At 43.2% G+C, this 23,851-nt stretch overlaps 1 protein-coding gene across 3 annotated transcripts in view; it reads left to right on the top strand.

Annotated features, from left to right (window-relative positions):
• The window catches only part of TBC1D24 (TBC1 domain family member 24), a 38,083-nt gene that overhangs the window by 6,149 nt on the left and 8,083 nt on the right, over window positions 1–23,851 (top strand). For all 3 annotated transcript variants that reach the window (XM_073648210.1, XM_073648211.1, XM_073648209.1), the window contains exon 2: window positions 21,622–22,648. In XM_073648210.1, coding sequence (XP_073504311.1) covers window positions 21,684–22,648 — 965 coding nt within the window. In that variant the 5' untranslated portion in view covers window positions 21,622–21,683. The remainder of the gene's footprint in view (window positions 1–21,621; window positions 22,649–23,851) is intronic.

Below are 23,851 nucleotides of genomic sequence, written 5' to 3'. Positions count from 1 at the left end.
TTCATAGAAGCGCCATCTTCTGGCGCTGTACCCAACTCATCCAGGGCCCTGGTGCGGTGGCTCACTGGGTAATAAAGGGGTTAAGGCCAGCTTGGCATTATCAGCTGGCCCTAAGCCCGAAATTCATGGGGTCACGCCAATATTAGACATGACCGCCATGAATTTCTAGTAAAGTATTTAAAAAAAACACAAACACCCAGAATAAAGTCCTTTAATTGAAATAAAGACACAATTCTTTATTGTTCTAAATTAAACCATACTTACAGTCACGCCCATTCCAGCTGAAGCCAACGATCTCCTGCAATAAAAGTAAAATAATAAAGCAACCTCATCCTTACCTTTCCATGGTTCCCAGGACAGCTTCAGCTCTGCTACATCGAGATGACAGGCTGGACCGCAGCAGAACGCTGCCATCCAGCCTGTCATCCCGCAGACACTGAGAAGCGCAGGCGTGCTTGCGCTCCTCAGTGTCTCGCTGTGACGGCATCCAGATGAGCCGAGGTCATGTCCAATGAACTCAGCTCACCTCATGCACGTCACTGACAGCGTGGGAAAATTCTCCTGCACTCAGTGCTTCAGCGTGAGAATTCTCCCACGCTGTCAGTGACGTGCATGAGGTGCGCCGAGTTCATTGGACATGACCTCACCTCATGCACGTCACTGACAGCGTGGGAAAATTCTCACGCTGAAGCGCTGAGTGCAGGAGAATTCTCCCACGCTGTCAGTGACGTACATGAGGTGAGCCGAGTTCATTGTCGGCTCATCTGGATGCCGTCACAGCGAGACACTGAGGAGTGGAAGTATGCCTGCGCTTCTCAGTGTCTGCGGGATGACAGGCTGGATGGCAGCGTTCTGCTGCGGTCCAGCCTGTCATCTCGATGTAGCAGAGCTGGAGCCGTCGTGGGAGCCATGGAAAGGTAAGGATGAGGTTGCTTTATTATTTTTCTTTTATTGCAGGAGATCGTTGGCTTCAGCTGGAATGGGCGTGATGGTAAGTATGGTTTAATTTAGAACAATAAAGAATTGTGTGTTTATTTCAATTAAAGGACTTTTTTCTGGGTGTTTGTGTTTTTTTTAAATACTTTACTAGAAATTCATGGTGGTCATGTCTAATATTGGCGTGACCCCATGAATTTCGGGCTTAGGGCCAGCTGATAATGCCAAGCTGGCCTTAACCCCTTTATTACCCAGTGAGCCACCGCACCAGGGCCCTGGATGAGTTGGGTACAGCGCCAGAAGATGGCGCTTCTATGAACGCGCCATTTTCCGGGGCGGCTGCGGACTGCAATTTTCAGCGGGGGGGGGGCAGAAAGCTTGGGCCTCCCTGCGCTGCAGATTCCAGCCCCCAGCTGCCTAGTTGTACCTGGCTGGACACAAAAATAGGGCGAAGCTCCACGTTTTTTTTTTTTAAATTCATGAAATTCATGGAATAATTAAGAAAAAAAGGGCTTCCCTATATTGTTGTGTCCGGCTAGGTACAAATAGGCAGCTGGTGGTTGGGGGCAGCCCGTTCCTGCCTGCTGTACCTGACTGGACACAAATATAGGGCGAAGCCCCACATCAATTTTTTTTAATTATTTCATGAATTTCCTGAAATGATTTAAAAAAAATTGACGTGGGGCTTCGCACTATATTTGTGTCCAGCCAGGTACAGCAGGCAGGAACGCGCTGCCCCCAACCACCAGCTGCCTATTTGTACCTGGTTGGACACAACAATATAGGGAAGCCCTTTTTTTCTTAATTATTTCATGAATTTCATGAAATAATTAAAAAAAAAAAAAATACGTGAAGCTTCTCCCTATTTTTGTGTCCAGCCAGGTACAACTAGGCAGCTGGGGGATGGAATCTGCAGCGCAGGGAGGCCCAAGCTTTCTGCCCCCCCCCCGCTGAAAATTGCAGTCCGCAGCCGCCCCGGAAAATGGCGCGTTCATAGAAGCTGGATGCTGTACCTGGCTGGCATACAAAAATATGGCGAAGCCCACGTCAAAAGTTTTGGGAAAAATTTATTAAAAAATAAATAATAATTTAGGGACTGCATCTTTATTAACTCCTCAAATGTCATTTAGTGTTAAAATAAAGGATTTATTTTAAAAAAAATTGACGTGGGGCTTCGCCCTATATTTGTGTCCAGCCAGGTACAGCAGGCAGGAACGGGCTGCCCCCAACCACCAGCTGCCTATTTGTACCTGGTTGGACACAACAATATAGGGAAACCCTTTTTTTCTTAATTATTCCATGAAATAATTTAAAAAAAAAAATGTGTGGGGCTTCGCCCTATTTTTGTGCCCAGCCAGATACAACTAGGCAGCTGGGGGCTGGAATCCGCAGCGCAGGGAGGCCCAAGCTTTCTGCCCCCCCCCCCCCCCCGCTGCAAATTGCAGTCCGCAGCCGCCCCAGAAAATGGCGCGTTCATTGAAGCGCCATCTTCTGGCGCTGTACCCAACTCATCCAGGGCCCTGGTGCGGTGGCTCACTGGGTAATAAAGGGGTTAAGGCCAGCTTGGCATTATCAGCTGGCCCTAAGCCCAAAATTCATGGGGTCACGCCAATATTAGACATGACCACCATGAATTTCTAGTAAAGTATTTAAAAAAACACAACACCCAGAAAAAAGTCCTTTAATTGAAATAAACACACAATTCTTTATTGTTCTAAATTAAACCATACTTACCATCACGCCCATTCCAGCTGAAGCCAACGATCTCCTGCAATAAAAGTAAAATAATAAAGCAACCTCATCCTTACCTTTCCATGGCTCCCACGACCGCTTCAGCTCTGCTACATCGAGATGACAGGCTGGACCGCAGCAGAACGCTGCCATCCATCCTGTCATCCCGCAGACACTGAGAAGCGCAGGCATACTTCCACTCCTCAGTGTCTGGCTGTGACGGCATCCAGATGAGCCGAGGTCATGTCCAATGAACTCAGCTTACCTCATGTACGTCACTGACAGCGTGGGAAAATTCTCCTGCACTCAGCACTTCAGCGTGAGAATTTTCCCACACTGTCAGTGACGTGCATGAGGTGAGCTGAGTTCTGTCACTGACAGCGTGGGAGAATTCTCACGCTGAAGCGCTGAGTGCAGGAGAACTTTCCCACGCTGTCAGTGACGTGCATGAGGTGAGCTGAGTTCATTGGACATGAACTCGGCTCATCTGGATGACGTCACAGAGAGACACTGAGGAGCGCAAGCATGCCTGCGCTTCTCAGTGTCTGCGGGATGACAGGCTGGATGGCAGCTTTCTGCTGCGGTCCAGCCTGTCATCTCGATGTAGCAGAGCTGGAGCTGTCCTGGGAACCATCGAAAGGTAAGGATGAGGTTGCTTTATTATTTTTCTTTTATTGCAGGAGATCGTTGGCTTCAGCTGGAATGGGCGTGATGGTAAGTATGGTTTAATTTAGAACAATAAAGAATTGTGTCTTTATTTCAATTAAAGGACTTTACTCTGGGTGTTTGTGTTTTCTTTTAACTTTGACTATGGGGTTAGTAATGGGGGTGTCTTATAGACGCCTCTCCATTACTAACCTGGGCTTGATGTCAGCTGGCATTATAAGCTGACATCAACCCCAACCCTATTACCCCCTGCCACCGCACCAGGGCAGCGTGGAAGAGCGAGGCTAAGTGCCAGAATTGGCGCATCCTATGGATGCGCCATTTCTGGGGCGGCTGACGGCTGGTGTTTCTAGCCTGGGAGGGGGCCAATATTCATGGCACCCTTCCTGGGCTATTAATATCAGCCCCCAGCTGTCTGCCTAGCCTGTGCTAGCTATTAAATTAGGGGGGACACCACGTTATTTTTTTGGGGGGGTTCCCCCATTTTAATAGCTAGTAAAGGCTAGGTATTCAGCTGGGGGCTGATATTAGTAGCCTGGGAAGCTCCGTGGGTATTACCCCCTTCCCAGGCTTCAAACATTTGCCCCAGCTGTCTGCTTAACCTCCGCTAGAGCCTAAAATTAAGGGGAACCCCACGCCAATTTTTTTTTAAATAAATCCTTTATTTTAACACTAAATGACAAGTACAGTAAGCAACACTGTCACTGTACTTCATATATATGTGACTGACATGTTTCTATCTAATCTATGTGTGAAGCTCTATTCTTTCTGTTATAAATTGTCGGGTACCGCTGCTGAATTGCCGGCTGGCTTTTTTAAAGAGACGGTGCACGAAAACACTAATATTTTTTTTAATAAATCCTTTACACTAAATGACAAGTACAGTAAGCAACACTGTCACTGTACTTCATATATATGTGACTGACATGTTTCTATCTAATCTATGTGTGAAGCTCTATTCTGTCTGTTATAAATTGTCGGGTACCGCTGCTGAATTGCCGGCCGGCTTTTTTAAAGAGACGGTGCACGAAAACACTAATATTTTTTTTAATAAATCCTTTACACTAAATGACAAGTACAGTAAGCAACACTGTCACTGTACTTCATATATATGTGACTGACATGTTTCTATCTATCTAATCTATGTGTGAAGCTCTATTCTTTCTGTTGTAAATTGTCGGGTACCGGTGTATGCCGCTGATGAATTGCCGGCTTTTCATGTCATTCTACATTATTCTTAGTTGTTTTACTTCATGTAGAATTAACCTACAAGGAAAGAAAGGGTTTATTTTCATTCCGATATTTGTGTCCCATTGACTTGCATTGGTTTCCGGTATCGGAATCGGCGATATCCGATACTTTTTGGGTATCGGCCCGATCCAATCCGATACGATATTTCCTGATATCGGAAGGTATCGCTCAACACTAGCGTCTACTAATATAAATAGATAGAAAAACAATCACGTAAATAAACTGTTTATAAAAATACAATGACTAATACTACTCGTGAGAATGTGAAGTGATCAATTTGTTAATGGGAAATCCATGTTAATGTGTGTGTGTGTGTCAATAGTGAAAGTGTATGGTGCATGAAAAAATTCTGTATTGTTGCTTGTATATGTGAGTGGTGAAAAATGTGCAGGTGCATGTGTGTGTGTGAATGGTGAAGGTGTATTGGAAAAAAAAAAAATAATATTAATTTTTGTATTGTTACTTGTACTTGTGAGTGATAAAAAATGTGCAGGTGCATAAATTAAGTATAAGATAAGAAGATGGAATGGTAATACGTAAACAAATCGTATGTAAATAAAATGACGGTAATAACACACGAAACTTGTGACGTGATCCTACCGTTCATGTATTAGTCTACAGCACATGAGCATTTTAAAATAATCATGACGTGCATGTGATGACTAAAAACGCATTACAAAGTTGTGAAATAAACATGACATGCATATAATAACTTAGTAAATACACAAATCTACCATTACAGAAATCCCAATGTTCATATTGGCGAATTACATGTTCGGATCCAGGTAATCATGTCTTCAGTATAAAGTTATATCGGAAGTGGGTGCTCCAAGTTTTGTAAATCTTATGTATCATTCCTCAAGATAGAAAATCAACTGGAACCTCGCTGGTATCAGCAACATCACGATACATGGTGGACTCCACACCAACTATGTATATGAATATCTGCATCTGTGTATAATGAAACTCGTATTAAAAACACATAAAAAACACATAGAAAAAAACCCATTAAAAAACAACTCAGAATGATAAATCAGAACCGGAATCACAAAAAAGAACTAAACCCAAAATTTTCATTCAATCCGTATGGAACGATAGAATTTAATCGGTAAATCCACCGACTTTCTACCTGCGCTAATGTTTTGAACAAATCCCCACCTCTAATACCCAGTGATACTTTGTCAATGGCCTTGATCTTCAAGACTGTAGCATCAGAGTCATGAAATTGTTTAAAATGCCGTGGAAGAGTCTTCAAATGTTCAGTGTCCACGGCATTTTTTGATTTTTCAATATCTCGCACGTGTTCTCGTACTCTAACTCGGAGCTCTCTAGTGGTCATGCCCACGTAAATCTTATCACATGGGCATTCAGCCACATAGACTACTCCTTTGGTGGAACAGGTGAGAAATTGCCTTATAGAAAATTGACGGTCTTTTGCGGCATTATGGAATACTTTGCTTTTTATCATATTGGTACAAGCCTTACACTGTCCACAAGGGCAAAAACCTTTTATTTGGTCCCGAAAGGATGCGGTCTTGTTTTTTGCTGGTATGTGTTGGCTTCTTACCAAAAAGTCTTTCAAGTTTTTGGATCTTTTAGCTGTGATGCATGGTTTTAGTGGTAGGGTTTTTCCCAAAATAACATCAGTTTTGAGAATATCCCAATGTTTGTAAATAATTTGCTTAAATTTATCCCACTGACTGTTATATGGGGTGATTAGTCTTATTTGATTGTAGTCATGATTATGCTCACGCTTTTTATTAGGGTAGAGTGCCTGATCCCTACTTAGAGCTTTAGCTCTCTTATATCCCCGCCTGATTTGCCTGTGTCCATAGCCGCGTTCTCTGAAGCGACTGTACAGATCCGTGGCTTGTTTTTCAAAAGCTTCCTCCGTTGAACAAATCCTCCTAGCTCGTAAATACTGTCCCACTGGTATACCACGTATGGTTGAAGGTAAATGTGAGGAGTCTGCTCTCAAGATAGAGTTTGTGGCTGTTGGTTTGCGGAATATATCAGTTTTAATTATTCCATCCGATGTAACTTCAATATTGATGTCAAGGAAATCAACTTTACGTCCAGATTGATAGGTCAATTTGATATTCAAATTATTATTATTGATATTACGCATGAATTCATGAAGGTCGACCTCAGAGCCTTCCCATACAAAGAGAATGTCATCGATGTACCTGATCCAATTATGGATCCTTTCTATACCCTTAATTGGAAAGCATTGGAAAATGTCCCTCTCCCATGCCCCCAAAAATAAATTTGCATAAGATGGCTTTACAAAGATAGATAATTTTATTGGCACTACTATGTTTAATTTCACTTATATCTTTGAACAAGCAATACGGTCGCATTTGTGAGTAGTATGCTGCAAATTTGCAACTCCATATCCATAGCAACAGTGGTTGTGTGTATATGTGTGTATATATATATATATATATATATATATATATATATATATATATATATATATATATATATATATATATATATATATATATATATATATATATATATATATATATATATATATATATATATATATATATATATATATATATAAGCCCGTTCTTATATGTGAAGCACTGTGATTTGTTTTACCATGTTTTAATGCTGTCTTAATAAAATATTGATTTTTTAAGGTTTAAATACTCGTTTTCTTTTCTCGAGGGACTTGTGTCCCATTTGAGAAGAGTAGGTGTGTCAATGTTGTGTGTTTGCAGCATTTTTTTTATTGAAAAATTTCAGCTGCGTTTACAGGACCAGCAAAGTCTGAGCTTTCATAAATTTCACCTTGTATTTTTGTTTTACACCCATAGAAAGCAATGAGTAAGTGCAAAAAACGCAGGTATCTGGTTTTGCTGCTTTTTTTTTTTGTGCCACAACCTGCTGAAGTTGAATAAAGTTATTTTTTTCTGTACTAAACTTTATCAGCATGCACAAGAGACAAATGTACCTGACAAAACCCAGGTAAAAAAATGCAGCAAAACCTGCTTTTTTTACGTTGCTTCTTTACTGTCGAGAGCAGGATTTACCTGCAGAAAAAAAACCCGCTGCAAAAAACGCAATGTGTAAAGGCTATGTTCACACGCATTTTTGCTTTGATTGTTTTTCTGCAGGCAAGCATGTTTTGCTGCATTTTTTAGCTGGGTTTTGTCAGGTTCATTTGTCTCTTGAGCATGCAGATATAGTTTAGTGCAGAAAAAAATAACCTGATTCAACTTCAGCAGGTTTTCGCACAAAAAAGTGTTTTTTTTTGTTCGTTTTTTTTTGCTGCGTGTGAGTGCTTGTTTGTTTCTTGCTGCGCTTACTCATTGCTTTCTATGGGTGAAAAGTGGTGAAAGAAGTGACATGCTGCATTTTCCAAATCAGTCAGGAAAAAAATGTGTGCATGAGATTTCTGAAATCTCATAGCCATTGCTGGTACTGTAAATCACAGCTTAAAATTTGCATTAAAAAATGCAGCAAAAATGCAACGTGTGAACATGGCCTTGGCTGGTTTTACACATCGTAAAGGCTGCAATAGTCCGGACCGATCATGGATCTCCTGACCCAAATTCAGCAGCATCATATAAGCCCATATACTACGGTTTGTGCTTGGACCATGAATGTCGAATGTGTTAAACCAGTTGGAGATGACCATAAACCGACTATCTGCGCCAACTTCCCCCCATACTCGTGCATGCTCAGCCGAGAGTTCATGGGTTTACGGGCAGAGGTGAGTAAGCCACTGCAGGACTCTTCTCGTTGCTGCTCATTTCCCTGAAACCAAAAGCATTAAAATTTCAACTGCCCAATCCTTATCTCCTCTGACAGAAGAGTCAGGAGGTTCCCGTATACATCATATTGTTGGCTGAGTGTGCCGTAATCAGGGGGTTTGGCCATCTAATGTGTATGGGGGGCCTTTAGAGTAACTTGCACCAATTCTGGCAAACTCCAAAAAATGCTTTTCTCTGACACTGGCATTTGCAGCATACAAAATTTGCCTACATTTGCCCCAATGTGGCAAGTGATGCCCCATTCCCTCCATTAAGGCTGGTTTCACACGTCCTGATATTTCCGGTACCGGAGATGTCAGTGTGCTGCATCAGGATCACACGTAGCGGCGCTCGGGAATCCGTGTACAGTTAGTGCTGTTCCCAAGTGCCAGGCGCTGAACGCTGCTCTCATCATTGTCCCCTGCCGGCGCTGCGATCAGCACCATCAGGGACCATGATGAGAGTAGTGGTAGTCTGCTCCCTGTGTCTCCACCTGTAAAAATAAGAATAAAATAAAAAATCCTTATACTCCCCTGTCCAAAGATGTCCCCCGCTGTAATCTATGCGACTGCTGACGCCGAGGAGCCTGGGAGAATGACTCATGCAGTGAGCGGCCCCGGACCTCTGCTGAGCTCAGTGAGTGACAGGACACCGCTCGCTGAGCGCAGCTTTGGGGTCCACTCGCTGTAGGAGTCATTCTCCTCGGCGTGATTGGTCACATGGATTACAGCGGGGGACACTTGGGACAGGTGAGTATAAGGATTTTTTATTTTATTATTCTTACAGTTAGACACTACTGTCCTCATCATTAACCCCTGCTGGTGCTGATCGCAGAGCCAGCAGAGGACAATGATGAGGGCAGCGTTCAGCACCTGGCACTTGGGAACAGCGCTAACTGTACACTGATTCCCAGCCGCCAGTACATGTCCCACTGATGGCATCTGTGCTGCCAGCCAAAAACTGACATGTCTACGTGTGGATCACTCGGACACACGGTCTGTGGAAACACACTGACATGTGTGCAGACCCATTCATTTGAATGGGTCTATGGGTGTCAGTGTCTCCAGTACGTGTAGAAATTGTCACCACACGTACCGGAAATACTGAAGTGTAAAAGAGCCCTAAATGTGAGTCTGATGAAGCAGCTTTTTTTTAAATGCAAACGATAGTTGGGGAGCGTTACCTTGCTGGAAATTTGTGCTGCACCTGGAGCATTGGCCAAAGTTTTGATTCCAAAAGGGTTCCCCCTTTCTTTCTTTTTGGGGGGGTGGGGATGGTGTGGGAGAGAAGGAGAAACTTGCCTTATTCTCTTCCCTGAATGTGAGTCTGATCAATCTCTATCATGGCAAGAGAAATGTTAGGGAAAGCGTTACCTTGCTGGAGATCTGTGCGACACTTGGGGTGATTGCCAATTGTTCAAGAGGTTTTCCATTAACTTTTTTTTTTTTTTTTTGAGTCTCTTGACATTATGGGGAATTTGGTAAGTATGCTAATACGGCATCTGTGAGACATAACTATACGCCAGTAGTAGGATGTCCCCATCCCTGTATATACTGGAGCACCTCGGGCACTGTTGGCTCCAGGTGCTCATTTATATTTTTTTATTGCTGCCTATGTGCCATTTACTTCAACGGGACCCTGCTGAAAAGAAAGTTTCTACAACCAGATGATGATCTAAAATATCACTTCTAAAATGACCATACCTAAGATCTACAGAAGACTTGTAGTTCAAATGAATGTAGGAGATGGTTTGGCCGGAGCCAGTCTATTGGGACCAACTTTTCCTAATTATTTTTTTGTGGGTCCCTTGCCCATATTATCCAGGACGACAAAGCCTGTCACTTGGGGATCAGATAAATGAAAGCCGATCACAGCTCAACTGGAATGATGTGTGTTTAGGTTTATCTTCTGTTTAATGAGCAAAGTCTAGTAACCTTCGTAAATTGCTGTAGTGTCTCCTAGTCTTGTTTTTCCTTGTCGTCCACATGACTTTGATTACACTGTGACTCACTGTAGTTAAATTGAATTATAGAGCCATCGGGCGTGTACTGTACATCATCCTCTCCTGGTGAAAAGCCCATAATGATATTTATGCTGTGATTACCATCTGTGACTGTCAGAGCATGCTGGCACTTGTAGTTTTTGAAGTTTTGTTTTAGGCCAGGGAGTCATACTAGTACACTGGCATACACACTGTAACACAGCCAGGATACACTTTCCCTCTTTGAGGTTGTGGGTACGTTTAAAGCAGCAAGGAACAAACATATTACATTTTAGATGTAAGCATTGTACCTCTTTTGTATGCTACAAAGTTACAAAAAAGATGAAACCATAAAGACCTATATAAAAGGGATAAATAGAGCAAAATCTTACGGATTGGGTCTGTTAGATCTTCTGGTAGAGGAGATGCCGCAGAAATTTGGACAGATCTATGATGCGCGTTGTTTACCAGGAGGATGTTTTTTTGGGTCCCATCCACACTGCTCACTTCTATTCCTGGTTAGATAAGAGTTGGATGGCAACTAAATGCAAGGAAAAATGGGTGTAAGACATAATTCTAACTTGTGATATTTTCCTCTTAGTGGAATATCATGACCACCATATCGCCGAACATACGCTCACCATCCTAGACATACCAAACATGACTGATGTAACATCAACCTGAATTGTGGATATATTTCTGTGATTTTTTTCATAGGTTGAAAAAACTGGCGCTTGGATCCCCAAAAGCCATTATGTCCACCGATCAGATGGATCTATGGATGTTGTTTATATTAGATTTTCATATTGCATTTCCATTGTGCCATGTGATGTCCCTGGTATGGACTGGAGACGTCCAGTCTACTTTGGTGCCATTATCCTCCCCTGCATATATTCGTACCTCTCTGCAAGGAAGAGCACAAGAGAGTATTTGATCTTCCTGTAGACTTGACCAATTTTAGTTTTCTACTATAACTATATCGGATTTTGATTTATCTAATCCACAACAGCAAGAGACTTAAATGATAAGTGTACTGGAAACTTTATAATTATGTTTGGTCTTCGAACACCTCTTTAATCTTTTTGAAAAGGACCTGTCGCCCATTTTGGCTCTTATTTTATTCTTGCTGAGTCCCCCTGACTATTCAGTTTGTAGGTTGAGCAGCCTTATGACTTTCCTCTGCAGACCCCTGTACGCTGTGCCCCCTTAGTGAAAAATCTGAAGAATTAACACTAAACAAAAAGGTCCATATCTCTGGCACCATGTGGCGGATTAAAAAAAACAAAAAAACTGTCCACTTTTTACCTGCTGACAGGTCCTTTTTAAATATACGGTACCGATCTCTATGTATTCAGCGTCTATGCAGAAGGTTACAGACTGCAAACAAACTGTGTGTATAGTCCTATCCTGGATCTTGGTGTTTGCCAGCATAGATACACATCTGTTTGAATGAGAGCTGTAAACACAACGAATTGCATTATTGTATGCATAGTATATTCATTTGTTCTGCAATATTGATGCTATTTCATGCTTCATCGGTGCACAGATGAGTATCCTCTCCGGCTCGTGAGCCTTTTGCTTGGGCTTGATCAACATTTTGGGGGGTTTTTTTTGTTACCCGATTGGCTCTGCTAAACTACCCCGCTGTTCCAGTGTGCTGGCACCCATCTGAAATATGTGTCAACTATGCAAATAAAATATTGTGTGCATCAAGCGGCATGGAGAAAAGATCTCCTACATCTCACCATTGACTTGTATCTGCAGGTAATTAGATTTTTTTTCTTTCCCTTTTCCATAGTGCAGGGATTTTTATTTTTCTGCCGTATGGCTCATTTTTCTCCCCCCGGTGCTGACGTGCTGTCATGATGAATAATTACGCTCCGCGCCGTGTAGTGTCCGCCTCCTTTTTTTAAAATTAAATGTTCCAGCAAGTGTGGAGTATGGCCGCAGTTAACAGCCCATATCGACTGCCTGCGAACAAAAGCATCATTCATGGAGGCATAGGTACCGGCGCTCACCATTACGTAACTTTGCCCCATCTCTTCTGAGATCATCTGCTGAATTAAGATCGCCCGCGCTGATTTTTTTTTTTCTGTGTGTATAATAGTACATTGTTGGTTTTTTTTTTTTTTGCTTGACTGACAGTTTCATACATCGGAGCTGTTAATAGAGAATAAAATGTATATATTTGAGGGTTTTTTTTTTTTTTAGAAATATTTTGGTTGTATTGAATCTATAAAATTTAATGAGGGGCAAATGGAAACAATCACAATGTAAAGGGAAGTGTTTTTAGCATAGTGTAGATATATCTATATACACTGTCATGTCGCCTTCCTGACACTTCAGGGCAGAGTGAATATAATAAAAACAAAACCGTTGTTTCATTCATTTATCAGCTGAAGTAAGACTGCATCAAACCTCTAAACCAGAGACCCGGTCAGCTGGAGGGGAACACCAACCTTTTGTTGTGATGGTGTCGGTATGGATTTTAACTCTCTGACATACATCTCCAGAAGAAGAGCTGACACTTCAACCTCCTTTGAAATAGGACTACACATTGAACATCTGGGGTTAATTAGCGCTCTCTCATTTCCTTTATTTTAATGAGTCCCTGTGTTCCTAGGACTAACACGCCAACCCCTTTGACGTGGAGACCTCCTGCCATGGACAGGTGATTAAACAAGGATATCTGCTGAGGAAAAAATTCAGTAAGCTTAAGATCTGTTTACGCAGAAGCGGAGAAGTGCAGGGGCTTCCTCTGTTTCAAGGAAGGAGAATCCTTGCTTCAAAGGATTTTTGAGTGTTCTAGACTGTCTCCATTGTCCAGATATGAATATTGGGGTTTTGCATCTATCCGATATTTATGGGAGATGCATTTTTGGCGTTGTAGCGAAGGGACAAACAAAAAGTATTCATTCAGATCACTGTAAGGCAATTAGAACCCATCCAACTTAATGGTCCTATAGCTGATGCTATCCATCATATTCTAAAATTGAATAGCTCTGTTCCTCTTGCTCTGTAAACTGCACCGCCGAAGCCATGCGCTACATATAACGAGTGTCCAATTGGCCTGTATAAACGATTGGTGGTGGCAGCTAGTAGTTCTTTTGTTATTATGGAGCTGGCAGTGATCGCTGTGTGTGTGTGTGTGTGTGTGTGTGTGTGTGTGTGTGTGTAATATTTTATATTATAATTATATTATAATGTTATTATTATTATTATTATTTATTATTATAGCGCCATTTATTCCATGGCGCTTTACATGTGAAAAAGGGGGTATAATACAAGAACAAGTAATGTAATATATATTATATTATATTATTCCCTGAACTGGAATCAGAGATGTATATACCATACACTCACTGCGAGTTCCCCAATAACCGACCTAGTAGTGGAAGCAGCCGCGGCCTCTTTCATTGCTTAATTGCCCTGACAATTGGAGGTAGCAGAGTTTTGTTCCCCTGACAAACTGGTGACAGTGGTGGGATCTGTCTTATATCTCCGGGGTCATCTGTGACAAAGTGTAACAGTGCTGGTATTTGACCTACTCCACCCATCTCCGGCTGTTATATCTTTTGACGACGGTGTAAAGTCCCCATCACACTTAGCGACGCTGCAACGATCCCAACAACGATACGACCTGTCAGGGATCGTTGCTGCGTCGCTATGTGGTCGCTGGTGAGCTGTCAAACAGGCAGGCTCACCAACGATCAGGGGAGCAGTGACATCGTGGAAAGAATCTTTCCACGATGTCCTGCTCCTGGTTACCAGCCTGCTGAAGCTGGAGCAGGCTGGTAACCATGATAAACATCGGGTTACTAGGGGCACACGTGCCCCTAGTAACCTGTTGTTTATCATGGTTACCACTCTGCTACGGTGAGCTGGAGGTTACCGCTCACTTTAGCAGGCTCGTAACCATGATAAACGGGTTACTAGGTGCGTGTGTGCCCCTAGTAACCCGCTGTTTATCATGGTTACCAGCCTGATCGCTGCTCCCGCTGGTCACACACAGCGATGTGTGCTGACCAGCGGGAGGGCAACGACCAAAAAATGGTCCAGGACACTTTGCAGCGATCAGCGACCTCACAGCAGGGGCCTGATCGCTGCAAGGTGTCACACATAGCGACATTGCTGGTGAGGTCGCTGTTGCGTCACCAAAACCGTGACTCAGCAGCGATCTCGCTATGTGAGACGGGGGCTTAAGTAAACCGGAATGGGACAATGGTAACAAACCAGTTGTTCCATTCTGTCCTATCAGTTGAGCTAACAAAGGTACATCTAGCCCTCAGCCAGGAATGAAGGGAGGGGGTGGGTGAACTTTAGCCAGAAAGTGGGGAATTATACAAACTATCCCCCCCACACCTGAAGCTGGACATTGCCCCCTTATCTGCTGGGCTTAAAAGCCCAAGAACTGGACATACACTTTCTTTGACCACCATCACAAGAGGAGCCTACCATCAGCCCTGCAGACCTCTCCTGAAGTTCCCCCACGTGGCTGAGTATCTACGGTACTTACTTCCTGATTCCTCTTATTCTTCTCCTCTTCTAGAGCCCAAGGTTTGTTCCCTCCGTATTCCCCCTTTCCCCCTGCATTGATCCCGTCCTCCCCAGTCTATGATCTCCTCCTACACCTCTCCTATGTCCCTCTTCTGATAATCCCTGTATCCTTATATTCACCTCTAGAAATCAGAATAGTTCTGCATTGTCGCGTGGTAGAAGTGGGGATGTATATGTGTGTTTAGATCACATGGGTGGGAAACCTTTTTAGGTAACTGAGTTTTATAATGTGTACTACTGTATTTTGTATTAGTGTTGTAGTAAAACAATAGACCATACACACATTTTTTTATATTATATAATATATATTTTTTCCAGAGCAAGAATTGGATTAAAGGGAAATATAAAACAAATGATAAAAAAAAATCCTGCATTAAAAATTACATGTTTATCCAGCCTAATGGATTGCATGCTACAGGAATAACAAGACCATATTGCAGGTACCCCGTGATCACATTGTGGGGTGTGATGGGTGTCCAAATAGGTGTCCGCGTAGGATTGTGCTCTTATATGCCGCAGTCAGTGATTCCTGCTCATACCTGCCCTGTGTGGAGCGGACTCGACTCCTGAGCCTGCTTCACTCGCCGCGACCCGACCCATGATGTGTATATGGAGCATAAAGGGGTTAAGATGTTCTCCCCCACCTCCTTCCTAAATTATACACCGTATTGGAGCAAATTTGTCAAAACTGTAAAAAAGAATGGTTACTGTTGCCCATAGCAACCAATCACAGAGCAACTTCCATTTTCCCAAAGGTGTTTTACAAATATAATCTGAGCTCTGATTGGCTGCTCGTATCAAAACCTATTTGTGCTTCCATTTCCTGCTAATAAATAGTACCCTTAACAGTTACTATGGGCAGTTATGTTCACACCGCATATTCTTTTTTTTTTTTTTTCTTTTTGAGCTGGTCCCCTAAAAAAAAATAAAAAAATATAAAAAAAAAAATGCTAAAAGCAAAATGGAAATTGAAACAAACAATTGTATAATTTTGTATGGAAAAATGACTTGCTGTTAAGGCTTTTGAGCGTCTTTTAAACAATTCAGAGATGCCAAATGGATAATATTATTTATTCCGCAGCACTTACAATTTTAGGGGGCACTTGTACAGACAATACAGACGTTACAGAATAAGCATAGCTCAGATATCAAAAGGAGAGAGGGCGCTGCTCGCAAGCTACAATCTGAGGAAATAGGGGAGATACGAAAGGTAAAATGTACATATATTGTATAATACAGCCATAATATGCTAAATAAAGTACATGGCACTACATGAACTGGTCACCAGCCAAAATGTGTACAGTACAGACAGAGGCTATTCAGTGCATGGAAGGTATGAACCTGAATTTGAAGAAAAGTTTAATATGGGCCAAACTGGGACAGTTAGATAAGTGAGGCGATGGGCCGGTCTAAAGAAATGGGTTTTTAGGGTTCGCTTAAAACTGTGGGTATTGGGAATTAATCAAATTGTCCTGGGTAGTGCATTCCAAAGAATTGGCGCAGCAGGTGAGAAATCATGGAAAACGGGAGTGGGAGGTTCAGATTATGGAGGATTTTAGTTTTAAGTCCTTGGCAAAACGGAGAGCACGGGTAGGGTGGTAGACTGAGACGAGGGAGGAGATCTAAGGGAGGTGCTGAAGCATGGAGCGCTTTGTGGGTAAGAGTGATACGTTTATATTGAACTCTGTATTGGATGGGCAATCAGTGCAATGACTGGCACAGGGAAGAGGCATCGGTGTAGCAGTTGGCGAGGAATATGATCCTGCCTGCTGCGTTCAGGACAGATTGGAGAGGGGAGTTGCAATAGTTGAGGCCAGAAAGAATAAGAGCTACAGTAAGAGTTTTTGCTGAGTCAAAGGTAAGAAAAGTTCTGATTCTTGAGATGTTTTTGAGGTGTAGATGACACGAGCGAGTGATTTGATGTGAGGAGTGAAGGAAAGATCTGAATCAAATATGACCCCAAAACAGCGGGCTTGTTGCTGGGGAGTAATGGTAGAGCCACAAACGGAGATGGCAATATCAGGCATTGGAAGGTTAGTGGAGGGAGGAAATACGAGTAGTTCAGTTTTTGATGGATTCAGTTTTAGATAGAGGGAGAACATAGTGTTAGACACAGCAGAAAGACAATCACTGGTATTTTGTAATAATGCAGGGGTGATGTCAGGAGAAGAGGTGTATTATTGGGTGTCATCAGCATAGAGATGGTACTGAAAACCGAATCTGCTGATTGTTTGTCCAATAGGAGCGGTGTATAAGGAGAAAAGAGGAGGTCCTAGGACTGATCCTTGAGGAACCCCAACAGTAAGGGGAAGGAGAGAGGAGGAGGAGCCGGCAAAAGACACAGAGAAGGAGCGGTCAGAGAGATAGGAGGAGAACCAGGAGAGCACAGTGTCCTGGAGGCCAATAGAGCGGATCATAGTGAGGAGGAGCTGGTGATCCACAGTGTGGAATGCGGCGGAGAGATCCAGGAGAATCAGCAGGGAGCAGTGACCATTATTTTTAGCTGTTCGTAGATCATTAGAGACTTTAGTGAGGGCAGTTTCAGTAGTTAAGACAGGACCAGTAGCACATTCTGGCATCTTCAACTAAAACACAAATGTTTTTGTTTTTTAATTAAAAAAAGATGAAAAAACGCTCAAAGTACTCAGAAAATAACCAAAAACACTTAAAGGAGAATACCAGCTTTTTTTTTTTTTTTAATCGTGACTTCAATTGTGATTTGACATCAGTAAGGAAAACCTGTTGCTGCATAAAGATCAAACACTGGAGCAGTGGAAATCCACAGAGGCCGGTGGTGTGCAGTCCCATGTAAAGCGCTTGATAGTCTTATGTTGCTGCAGATCTGTACAAGGATTACCCCTTTGTCATTGAATTGGGCGAATCTTCAGGGTTTTTTAGTTTAATCCGGTCTTGATGAAGAGATGTGCTTGATTCAAACGTCAGAAGCTTACACCCAGTGGCATAACTAGAGTCCGATGGGCCCTGGTGCAAGATTGGGACTGGGTGGACCCCCCTCCATCCGTGTGTGTGTATATATAGTCCCTTATCCTGCCTGGGCCCCATCCTGGTGTATATATCTCACCGTAGATGTTACGCCACTAGGAGCGTCTGACTAGTGGCCTACATCAGTCTTCGCTGGAGTAAGATTTGTGGCGTAGCGAACTCCGCCGCTCATCATAAATTTGACGAGCGGCGGTCGCTATGCCCACTTTGTCGGAGGTGGCCGAAAATGGCTTGAGAGCGCCAAGAGTCTCAAAATTTTAGCGCAGCCTCAAGTTTCAACTTTTCAAAGTTTTTTACGTAGAAGCTTAGATGACTTGGGGCTCTAATTGTGCAAACTAAACATGTTGCCTTTTGATCCAAGTCATGGTTCAAACTTTCACTTTAAATTCTAGGGGTCCATGATCAGAAAAAGGAAGGCTGGGCGGAAGTGCACATGGACGCCATTTGTCAGTTAATAGTTAGAAGCATGTTTTGTTTTTGTTTTTTTTTGTGCAAAAAATTCAGATACCACACCGATGATGAAAATACATATGGATAGCAATGTGATCCAGCACACTGTTGAAAAACTGCACTTCTTTTTTTCATATGCCATCAAAAACAGACGCCTATAGAATATTTAGATTTTTCTGGAATTCTTCATGATTTAGAGGGGTTTTTCAGGACTACAGAGCAGAGAACCATAGATGCATGCATTTGGTTTATTTTAAATGAGTGGGCCTGGATGTTAATTTCTGCAAAAACCATCTAGAAATGTCAATCATTGTCTCTGTTGCCTGTAATGATGTGGTCAGGCCGCTGGTGCCTGCGCACTGCCGGGTGCACACACTGTTCTCTGAGCCGCCGGCAGCTATTCTGGGGAAGATCGAATAGTGGTTAATCTCATTACAGGACGTTATTGAATGGTGCAGTGATTCTGTAATGGAGCTGTCCTGGCTGTGAGCCCCCTTCTCCTGTCACGGCTGGGTAGGCGCTATGGACGCTACTGCAATGCATCTCTCTAGATTTACCTACTGGGGGAAAAAAAGACTCCAAAGATGGGATTCTCTCCTGAATTTAGAATCAGGAGGCGAGTGCCGCTGATGATACGTCAGCAGGTAACGCCTGGGTTGGTGCACGGCAGACCTTTATTTTGCACCAGTCCTATAACTCGTACACATGTTCTGCTGCCGCAACATCAGCGCCGCTCGCTGCCTCCCAATGCAGAACTTGGTGACGCCAGAGAACCCTTCGAGGCCGTGTGCGCACAGATCGGAAAATCTGCTGTTTGCTGCATTTTAGTAGGCAAGTCTCATCAGTCAGCGGTGCGGAATATTTTAGCGATTCTGCCATATTAGAAATGTTTTTTGCCACTTTTTTTTTTTTTAACTTTGAAAAATGTGTTTTTGTTGCTCGCGATTCAGGATGATGTAACTCGCACCGTTACGTTATTCCAGATTCTTGTATTATTCGTCCGTCCATTTTTGTAGAGTTCAGTTTTTTTTCTGACCGTTTTGCTGTAAACCTCCAATATCTTCCTGAAGCCAAAAACTTGAAGCTTTGTGGAATATGTCATCCTGCAGAAATTTATGGGAAGGATGTCAACGGCTGTGACTAATGGTATAAAATAATACCCGGCAGCCAGTAGCCCGCGCTTACTGATATTTTTCTTTTCTCACCTAACCCCCTTCCAGTAATAGTTGGATCGGACCTGGCCATGGAAAGGTGCAGCAGTTCCTTAGATGCCCAAAAGTAGCCTCTTCATTAGAAAAATCCTTCCTTCAGTCTGAACAGCTGTGAACAAAGGCCGTTGGGGAGCTACATGACCTCCATGTGCTGCTGTAAAGGCTCTGTGCTGTTCGTTCACAAAGCAACTGATGGGACACGCAATAAACTTTTTTTTTTTTCTTATTTCTAACTTGTTGGGAGATCGACAATATGTATCACCAATATTCGACAATACAATGTCTCTCTACAGACTCTGTTCTTCCCCAGAATTATATAATGGCCTTAGTGGACTGCACTAACTATAAAGAACCCTTTCCAATTTAGCTTCCAGAATTGCCTTTCTTCCACGCGTAATGAACACCCCCTAATCCTTTTGCAAGGTACTTTTGAAGGAATAAGTCTAGCGAGTGATGACTGTATCCGCTCCCAGCACGACCACAATGGTTGGATGTGAGTGGCTGCAGGGAGAATAAAACTTTTTTTTTTTTTCTTGTAGCTGCTGCTCCAGTAAGCCGGCTAACTAGTCTTTACGCGCAATTTTTGTGCTAATCTGCAGGTAAATATTATTTGTGGATATGATTGGTTCCTTTTTTTAAATAATTTTTTGCTCGTGTGCCTTTAGTGTCCTCTAGTCGCTGCTTCTGAAGCTTCAGTAGAAGGCTGTGTGCAGCCACCTGGTGTCGGATTATCTAGGTCACCTCTGATGGTATCTCCGCTTGTGCAGGTTTACTGCTTCTTCTGCAGATACCTCTATAAACTAGTGTGTGGTTTTATAGAAATATCAACTAGAACATCTGTAAAGAAGCTTAGATCAGGGAAATTTGCATAATGGAGGAGTGCATCTGCAAGGGAGTACAGCGCTCAGCTTTTCCCGGCAGTCCCATGGAAAACCATTAGAGCGTTCGAGCATGCATACGGTCACTTTGTTCAGATGCGGGAAAATGTGCCCTTTCTGGCGATCGTGGGTGTCTCTGTGGTCTGACTTCCAACAATCTCTAGAAGTTGTGGATGGGTGAACTGGAATACCCCTTTAAATGTTTAGAAATTAATAAGTAAAATCATCAGGCTAAACTGATTAATTGTTATATCTAGTACAGGGTGTAAGAGATTGATTCATGCACTTCACCGTAGCATCCCGCTCAGGCCTTGAAAAATAACATATCTAACTTCTGGACTATGAATACTCATTACAGTTTTAAAGGGAACCTGTCAACTCTGGGGAGGACGCCAATTTACCTGTAGATATGGGTGTAATCTGCAGCTAAATAGCGTTACTTGGCTACCGTGAGAAAATGAATTTATTTCCTCCCAGGAGCCGCCAGCTTTCAATCATAGGGGCGGATACAGCCACCGATCACGGCACCGGTCATTCATTATACTGTGAGCGATGGCTGTAAGCACGCCCCGGCACTTTGACCGCCTGCTCTGCACCATGAGCTGTTAAAAGTCCGTTGGCATACTTACAGCCGCTTCTCACAGTATTGACTGTAACTTCTCCATGCACGTCCCCATAACTGAAAGCCAGCGGCTCCTGGGAGGAAAAAGTTAATTTTCTCCTGGCAGCTGTACTTTGTTAGGCAGCCAGGCAGCATTATAATGCAATTTACCTGCAGATTAACACTATATAGCATTTTCCAAGGTGACCGGTTCCCTCTTAAGGGTTTAATATTTAAGACCTGGGATTGTCATGGAAATAATGTGTTTACAATGGAGTCTCAATGGAGCATTTTAGTTTTTATTTTAAAATATGTGATCTAGTCCAGAGCTGAACTCACAATTCTGCTGATTGACTCTGGAACAATACACTAGCTGGTTGTCAGACGTGCCCCTAACAGTTTAGATCTATAAAGCTTTAGGAGAGTAAAAGTCCATTCAGACGCTCTGATCAACTACAGCTAAGCCAATCTTTGCTCATTTATAGGCCCATTGCCATGGGCCAAAGAAAATTATTAATATTATAACTGGTATTTTTATGGTTGTATAAATAATCTGATCACCCAACAAATGAGTGTTTCTCTCCATTTTCAGACCACACTATGAACTAAGAAGAGTATTCCTGAAGGACACCATCTTCTTTCCAAGGATCAGCCATGGATGACACTGAATATGACAGTTTTGTGGACTGGGATAAGATGGAGACAGGTGGCCAAGAACAGAGCCCCAAAGTATTAAATTGCACAGATTTCCAGGAGCTAAAACAACTATCCCGTCAGGGGTATTGGGCAAAAAGCCATTCATTACGCGCCAAGGTATATCAAAAACTGATCAAGGAGATCCCATGCCGCACCGTAACACCCGATGCCAGCGTGTATCGAGACATTGTGGGCAAAATAGTGGGCAAGCGTAATGCAAGTACCCTACCTCTTCCGGAGTTTGTCGATGATCGACAGGTTCCCAGCTACTGTTTAAACTCTGAAGGTATCGGAGCGGTTAGGAAAATCCTCTTGTGCATCTCAAACCAGTTTCCAGACATCTCCTTCTGCCCCGTTCTGCCACCTATTGTGGCCCTTCTCCTCCACTACAGCAAGGATGAGGCAGAATGCTTCGAAAATGTTTCCAGAATATTGGCCTGTAATGACCCAAACAGACGACTTGTCGATCAGACTTTCTTGGCCTTCGAGTCTTCTTGCATGACGTTTGGAGATCTTGCAGGCAAATACTGCCAGGGACCTCATAAGCTCATGGTGGCTGTGTCCGAAGATGTCCTTGAAGTTTATTCTGACTGGCAGAAGTGGCTTTTTGGAGACATGCCCATGACCTATGTTGCACGTGTATTTGATGTCTTTCTGGTAGAGGGCTATAAAGTGCTATTCAGGGTAGCCCTGGCTCTTCTAAAGTTCTTCCATAAGGTAAGAGGTGGCCAACCGATGGAGTCGAATGATGTAAAAGGAGACATCCAAGCATTTGTGAGGGGCATCAGCAAGACTGTATCTCCAGAAAAGGTATTAGAAAAGGCCTTCGCTATCCGGCTCTTCTCCCGTAAGGAAATTCATCTGCTCCAAATGGCGAATGAAAAAGCTCTGCAGCAGAAAGGCATCACGGTGAAACAGAAAAGGTAAGTGGCCAGAGTATGCTAAAATACAGATATTCCCAGATTCCCAAAACTTGCTATTGCTAAGTGCAATTTCCACAGTCCCATATGTGGGACCAACCCTTATGGGCCCTGTTGAATCGATCTCACGTCGCCTGGATTGGAGAGGTCGCCATGCATATACTACTTTCTCCATTCACTTCTATATATTTTGGAAATTTCAATAAAAGATGACTGGATAGAGCTGTGCATGTCCAATGAACTCTCAATTCCAGATAGCGAGACAGGTCTCTCCTCATTTTGAATATGCCAGAAATGTGAATACCTCTTCAAAGAGAACCTGTCACTATGTCAAAGGTAGGCAGCTTTTGCTCTTATTTTATTCCTACTGCACCCCTATGTATGCTCCCTCCCTTCTGCCTTTTTTCGCTCTCTCCCTCCCTTCTGCCTTTTTTTCGCTCTCTCTCCCTCCCTTCTGCCTTTTTTTCGCTCTCTCTCTCCCTTCTGCCTTTTTTTTCGCTCTCTCTCCCTCCCTTCTGCCTTTTTTTCGCTCTCTCTCTCTCCCTCCCTTCTGCCTTTTTTTTCGCTCTCTCTCTCTCTCCCTCCCTTCTGCCTTTTTTCGCTCTCTCTCTCTCTCTCTCTCCCTCCCTTCTGCCTTTTTTTCGCTCTCTCCCCTCCCTTCTGCCTTTTTTTCGCTCTCTCTCCCTCCCTTCTGCCTTTTTTAAGCTCTCTCTCTCTCTCTCTCTCTCTCTCTCTCTCTCTCTCTCTCTCTCTCTCTCTCTCTCTCTCTCTCTCTCTCTCTCTCTCTCTCTCTCTCTCTCTCTCTCTCCCCTCCCTCTCCTCTCTCCCTCCCTTCTGCCTTTTTTTCGCTCTCTCTCCCTCCCTTCTGCCTTTTTTTCGCTCTCTCTCCCTCCCTTCTGCCTTTTTTTCGCTCTCTCTCTCTCTCTCTCTCCTCCCTTCTGCCTTTTTTTCGCTCTCTCTCCCTCCCTTCTGCCTTTTTTTCGCTCTCTCTCCCTCCTTCTGCCTTTTTTTCGCTCTCTCTCTCTCTCCCTCCCTTCTGCCTTTTTTAATCTCTCTCTCTCTCTCTCTCTCTCTCTCTCTCCCTCTCTCCCTCCCTCCCTTCTGCCTTTTTTTCGCTCTCTCTCTCTCTCTCTCTCTCTCTCTCCTCTCTCCCTCCCTTCTGCCTTTTTTCGCTCTCTCTCTCTCCCTCCCTTCTGCCTTTTTTTC

Source organism: Phyllobates terribilis, unplaced genomic scaffold, assembly GCF_046119375.1.
Source record: "Phyllobates terribilis strain yellow unplaced genomic scaffold, ASM4611937v1 Scaffold_9__5_contigs__length_417890890, whole genome shotgun sequence".
NCBI lineage: Eukaryota > Metazoa > Chordata > Amphibia > Anura > Dendrobatidae > Phyllobates > Phyllobates terribilis.
This window is presented reverse-complemented; position numbering and strand designations above follow the sequence as displayed.